At 44.5% G+C, this 6,977-nt stretch overlaps 1 protein-coding gene across 2 annotated transcripts in view; it reads left to right on the top strand.

The window, feature by feature from the left end:
- Positions 1-6,977, top strand: part of gabrr2a (gamma-aminobutyric acid type A receptor subunit rho2a) — a 75,290-nt gene that overhangs the window by 35,357 nt on the left and 32,956 nt on the right. For both annotated transcript variants that reach the window (XM_005750113.1, XM_005750114.2), the window contains exons 3-4: positions 2,179-2,246; positions 3,203-3,426. In XM_005750113.1, the coding sequence (XP_005750170.1) occupies positions 2,179-2,246; positions 3,203-3,426 (292 nt within the window). The remainder of the gene's footprint in view (positions 1-2,178; positions 2,247-3,202; positions 3,427-6,977) is intronic.

The raw sequence follows: 6,977 nt of genomic DNA, 5'->3' as shown, positions 1-6,977 counted from the left end.
GCCTGGAACAACAGAACGTAGCTGTCAAACAAAACCAAACAGTCCTGACCCGCGACAAAATGAAACAGGAAAGTACCGCCGTGTAATCCATTTATTTCAACAAAGTAACTGTATTCTAAACACCACCTTTTTAAACGGTATCTGTAACGGAATACATTTACTCATATTTTGTATTTTAAATACATAACGGTGGTACATGTATTCCGTTACTCCCCAACACTGGTGGGGACAGATGTCTAAAGAGGTATGATTTGAGCTGGGAGACATGGAAAACCTTGTGTACGTGCATATTGCAGGGTAACTTCAGGTGAGCAGAGACAGGATTAATCATTGCCTCGATTTCGAAGGGGGGTTAGTATCTTGATTTAGTTGCAGCTGTGCAGACAGGACTGTGCTCACCTTCTATTACTGGAAAGAGTGGTGGGTAGTAGCCCAGGGAGACCTCGAAGGGGAACAGGATGGGGGGCAAGGCAGTTGGGCAATTGTGGGCATATTCCATCGTCTATTGTGAGGATTACCGTGTTTCAACCTGAGGGAGGCAGACCACTCACAAAGTTAAGGAAAGATGTGAGACCAGGGACACCCTGGAGTGGGAAGGTGTTTGAGCAGGCCTACAGGAGGGGAACTAGCAGACTTATTCTTCACACAGGTTAAATAGACTGAAACATACTCTCTAGCATCCCTAATTAGTGTGGGTCACCAAAAGAGATTGGAGGAGAGGTTGCAGGAAAGTGAGGATCCTCCTCCAATCATACATGAGGGGGAAGAGACAGAGCCAGATTATTCCTGGACACCTCTGCCAGATCAGGAGAGGCAGATGGTTCATGTGGCAGTCATTACTTCAACAGGAGATGCAATCCTTTCTCCAATCGATACAGGGGATGTGTAGTTGTAGCTAAGGATGGCCCAAAACTATGGCGTTAGTTTTGTGCCTCTATTCTGAGCGCACGTAAATAATTTTTGCAAGTAAAAATATTGCATTTTAAGGAGAATATTTTGTGTGAACAAAATTCATTGCTGCGTGCAAGAAATGTATTTCAGTGTTTGCTACTATCCATATACATGCACAATTACAGCCCTCTCCCTCAGTTGTTGGCATTTGCTCTTGCTCAGATCTCTGCTCTGTGTGCTGACAGACATCTGTGGACCTGCTCTCAGAGTGTCGCTCCAGCTCTCAACATCTCTGCTCCCTGCACGCTCAACTCTTTCTGTACTCCGTTATAAATGGTTGTTGTGGTCTCCAATCGGCTTGCTATTGACTGCATTCCGGAAACACTGTCCAAAGTTTAGCTAAAACCATTTTCGGTTAGCATGTTATTTTATTTTATTGTAAAATATATCATTTTTTTAAGACCATCGTTGGTTTTAATATATTTAAAACCAAACCACTCCACTGGATTTATCTACATTTCGCTTAAATTAAGCTTTTCTTCACTCAAAATAATTTTCTCCTCAAAATGCAACATTTGTTCTTGCAAAAATTATTTATGTGCGCTCAGAATAGAGGCTCAAAAATAATGCCATACAAACGCTCTGTGTGATTACTAGAAAGGGACAGGGTTTGGGTTTGGTTCTAAGAGTGACATCGGGCAAGTGTTTACCATTTCAAACTGTGACCTGGATGGCACGAGGCTGAGTTTGGAAATATTTCATTTTTGTGCCAGGGAGTTATCAATGAAACACTGCTCTACACCCAAATCAATAAGCGCTTGGACAGAGTGGGTCTTCCCATGAATCATGAGGTGCAGAGGACTGAGAGAGCCAGAGATTTTGCCCACCAGTACTTGTTCCTTTACAGGTGGGCGTAACCTTTTGGCCAAATAGGACAGGCATAGATGTAATGACTCCTTTTGTTTAAAATGTGTAATAATTACTTTTTTGAATAATGACCCCAACACTGATCACAACAAAAAAGGCAAATGCCTTCAACATGCCCAAACATTTGACCACACAACATGCAATTAATTTGAACAAATGCAAGGTCTATGTTGTTTAGCAATGGTGGTGATGTTCAAAGCTGAGCCATGGAGAATCCGTAAGGAAATGAATCAATAAGTGATATTGACAATGCAATCAGTTGTTATCAATCATTATTAATGTCCATCCCTACTGATGTGTGTGTTTTTAGGCTATATAGTCTACTACAGTATTTGGTCATGATGGAATTTTGTTTGGCAGGTCCTGCAATCCCTGTTGGAGTGGATGTTCAGGTGGAGAGCTTGGACAGCATCTCTGAAGTTGATATGGTAAGCTGGCTACACACCACAAAGAGCAAAGAGGCAGCCCTGTTACCAAGGTGGTGAGCTGAGGTTAGGTGAAAGAAAACATGTGAAACAACTTATGAAAAGAGAGAAACAACCATGTTATCCCTTATGTAAAAGATCTATCCATGAAAATCAGGAGAATGTTCTCCAAGCACGACATCCCAGTACACTTCAGACCTAGCCACACCATCAGACAAAAACTGGTTCATCCCAAGGAGAAAACTTGAACATAAGCTAAAACCAAACATAAACATAACATATATATATATGATGGTTTGAAAGAAAACATTAAATATGAAAACAGAAATGAAACATAGTCTACATACAAATTTAATATGAGGTCAGCAAGTACAATGTAGGTGTATTGTGTTAGGATCAGAAATTAATACTTTTAAAACAATAAAATTGCTGTAAAATTGATTTCTGCCAACATAAAAAACAATAGAAAATCAAGATAGATATGGGTTGCAGAGGGGTGTATCATTGAACAACCATTAGAATATAGAGTTTTCTGAGATCTACTTTAAAACCAGTGTTGGTTACTCCCTTACACTTTAAACTTTTGCTTTGGTATGATAAATACCTTGTGGGTTCATGTATAAGAGGATATTAAAGAAATTGAGTCAATCACTTTGTTACTGTTTGTTAGTGTTGTTGTTTCTCTATTAGTATGCCTGAGATATACATCTTACCATAAAACTTGGAAATATATTTTTTCTTTTTTTCCTTTGGTACCAATGATATTTTTAACACAAAAGCAACAGAGGGATTGGAATGCCTGTAGCTTTCTCAATTTGATTATTTAATGAGAAAATTGGCATGGCTTGATGAGTGCAATTGGTACATTAGAATTTGGTAAATGTTTGTGTTTCGTTCACTCAGTCACTACATAATCTCCACATTTACAGTCTTTTAATTACACTCTTTAACTCCACCAGGACTTCACCATGACCTTGTATCTGAGACATTACTGGAAGGATGACCGTCTGTCCTTCACCAGCAGCACCAACAAGAGTATGACGTTTGATGGCCGTTTGGTGAAGAAGATTTGGGTCCCTGATGTCTTCTTTGTCCACTCTAAGAGATCCTTTATCCACGATACGACTACTGACAATATCATGCTCCGGGTCTTTCCTGATGGACATGTGCTTTACAGCCTGAGGTCTGTAGAATCTCTGCATCTGATTTATTGACAGATCAATATTTGAATCAGCCTCCAATTGTATTTTTTAATTGAATTATTCAAATTATTCCTCTCCAAGTTTCTTGAAAAGCGATCTGGAAGCTTTTGCAATTTTCCTTTCAAACATCAATAGATCTCATTGGTGGAGTAATTATGCCTCAGGTTAATTAAAATCTTAGGTGGGCATTTAAACAGGGAACATGTCCTGGATGGCCGGCCAGGTTTCACCATAATTTCACAAAAATTGCATAAAAATTATATAATTTGCTTTTTAGTCAGTTTTTAATCATGGTCACTTTGCTTTCAACTCATAATGTACCTCCAAAAGCTATTTCATCAGACAGAAGTTATAAAGTAAACCAGGATTTCTAAGCATGAGATCTTCAGACCATATCTGATTCCACACTACTCACTTTTAAGGTTTCGAGGATTCAGCGGATTTCCTTTAAATCCATCCATCCATCTTCTTCTGCTTATCTGGGGCTGGGTCGCAGAGGCAGCAGCCTAAGGAGTGGAGTCTAGACCTCCTTCTCCCCTGCCACCTCCTCTAGCTTTTCTGGGGAAACAGTAAGGTGCTCCCATGTCAGCTGAGAGATATAATCTCTCCAGTGTGTCCTGGATCTGCCCCGGGACCTCCTCCAGGTAGGACATGCTGAAACACCTCACCCAGAAGGCACCCAGGAGGCATCCTGGTCAGATGCCCGAACCACCTCAACTGGCTCCTTTTAATGTAGAGGTGCAGCAGCTCTATTCTGAGCCCCTCCTAGATGGCCAAACCTCTTAACCTATCTCTAAGGGAGAGCCACCCTTCAGAGAAACTGCTCTGAAACTGCAATGCTTGTATTCACAATTCCATTCTTTCAGTCACTACCCAAAGCTTGTGAGGGTAGGTACGTAGACCAACCACTAAATTAAAAGCTTCACTTTTACACTTCACCATGACAAACCACTCCAGTGCCAGTTGGAGGCCATCACCTGATGAAGCCAACAGAACCACATCATCTGCAAAAAGCAGAGATGAGATTCTGAGACCACCCAAGTGGAAGCTTTCCGTCACTTGGCTATGCCTAGAAATTCTGTCCAACACCCAGTGGAAATGAGTGGGTGCGGGGCCAGCTATGTGGATCAAGGTCTTGGGCTAGAAACCCCATACTCCTGAAGCATCCCCAAAGGACACACAGAGGAACATGGTCAAATGCCTTCTCCAAGTTTACAAAACACATATGGACTGTTTGGGCAAACTCTCATGCCCCCTCGATTATCCTCAAGAGGGCAAAGAGCTCGTCCAGTGTTCCACGCCCGTGGCAAAACCTGGATTGTTCCTCCTGTATCCGAGTTTCGACTAACGGACGGACTCTCCTTTCCAGCACCCTGGCATAGACTTTACGGGGGAGGTTGAGGAGTGTGATCCCCCTTTAGTGGAGCACACCATCCGGTCCCCTTTCTTGAAGAAGGGAACCATCAGACTGCCAATCCAGAGGTACCGACCCTAATCTCCACGCAACATTGTAGAGGCGTGCCAACCAAGACAGCCCTACAACATCCACAGCCTTCAGGAACTCAGGACAAACCTCGTCCACTCTTGGGGCCCTGCCACCAAGGAGTTGTTTAACTGCCTCATTGACCTCATCCCCAGAGATAGGCAAGTCGTCCCCCCTCTTCCCCAGATTCTGCTTCCTCTAGGGAAGACATGTCAGAGGGATTAAGGAGGTCCTTGAAGTATTCCTTCCACCACCTAACAATGTCCTCAGTCAAAGTCAGCAGCATTCCACCCGCAATATATACAGTGCAGGTACATCACCGCTTTCCTCTTCTGAGTCGCCTGATGGTTTGCCAGAATCACTTCAAGGCAGTGCAAAGGTGTTTTTCCATGGTCTCTCCATACTTCCCCCACACTCAAGTTTTGCTTCAGCCACTGTCCGAGCCGCGTCCCGCTTAGCCTGTTGGTACGTATCGGCTGCCTCCCAAGTCCCACAGGCTAACCAAGCCTGATAGGACTCCTTCTACGGTTCCCTTCACCTGTGGTTCCCACTATCTGGTTGGGAGTTACCACCATGACAGGCCCCAATCACCTTGCGACCGCAACTCAGTGCAGTTGAGATTGGCTGGACATGGTAAATGGTAAATGGACTGATTCTTACATACAACATGCCACAGTCACACCCACACACTTTCTCTAAACTTAGTGCTGTCTAACCACATTCACACTCCGATGGATGCATCGTAGAGCAACTTGGGGTTAATATGTTGCCCAAGGATACTTGACATGCAGACTGGAGGAGCCAGGAATTGAACCACCAACCTTCCAATCAGTAGGTGACCTGCTCTACCTCCTGAGCTGCAGCCACCCAAAAAACATGTGAGGCATTCCCAGCACACCCTCACTATATTTTTAGGCGCACCAGGTCTACCCAGTATCTTCCACCGCCACCTTATCCACTTAAATGGTGATCAGTTGACAGCTCAGCAACTCTCTTCACCCGACTGTCCAGAACATATGGCTGCAGATCTGATGATACGATTACAAAATTGATCATTGACCTGCGGCCTAAAGTGTCCTGGTGCCATGTGCACTTATGGACACCCTTATGTTCTAACATGGTGTTCATTATGGACAAACACAGAAGCACAGAAATCCAATAACAGAACACGACTTGGGTTGGCCGTTCATGCCCCTCCAGGTCTTACTGTCGTTGCCCACATGAGTGTTGAAGTCTCCCAGTAGGACAACAGAGTCCCCAGGTGGAGCACCCTTAAGCACAGGCCGGGTACTCTTAACCATCTTTCAGCACATAAATGCAGACAACAGTCAGGACCCATTCCTCAACCAACCCGACAACAAACCCTCTCGTCCACTGGGAAAAACCCCCAACATACAGGCAGCAAGCCTGTATGTTGGGTGTAGGATACCCACCCCAGCCCGCTGCCTCTCACCAAGGGTAACTCCAGATTGAGACAGTCAAGCCCCTCTCCAGGAGTTTGGTTCCAGAGAGGTGATATGCCATGTCCCAGTTGCTAATTTCGATAGCTGGGGGATCAGTCAGCCAGGGTATCTGCCCCTGGCCAGTGCCCAGCTCACATTGCACTCAAATCCTATGGCTCCTCCTGTGGGTGGTGGGCCTATAGGAGGGTGGTCCCATGTCCCCTTTTCAGACTGCCGAGCCAGGCCCCATGGACTAAGGCCCACTTGCCCTTGCCACCCTCCCTGGGCTTGGCTCCTGGGACACACAAACCCGTTGACCATGATATGGTAGCGATTCACAAAGTGGCTTTTAAATAGTCCCAGTTGCATCATATAATGGCATGGTAAAACACTTCATGCACTTCATTACCACAAACAGGAAATCCAAATTGGAGCTGGACATAAAGTCATTTAGAATGAAAGTTTTATTAGATATGGATCTTGGGCTGGTTAGCACCAGCTTGGCTGGAAGGGCCATGTGATGTGATAAGGGTTTTTACAACAGAGGGCTAAGGGGTCCGGGCCACTGTGCCACCACGTTTCACTGTTTGCCTGGCAGGGGCACCGC

Source organism: Pundamilia nyererei, unplaced genomic scaffold (assembly GCF_000239375.1).
Source record: "Pundamilia nyererei isolate P.nyererei 1_Seehausen unplaced genomic scaffold, PunNye1.0 scaffold00262, whole genome shotgun sequence".
NCBI classification, from domain to species: Eukaryota; Metazoa; Chordata; class Actinopteri; order Cichliformes; family Cichlidae; genus Pundamilia; species Pundamilia nyererei.
Note: the sequence above shows the minus strand (reverse complement) of the source record. Positions and strands in the feature narration are given on the sequence as shown.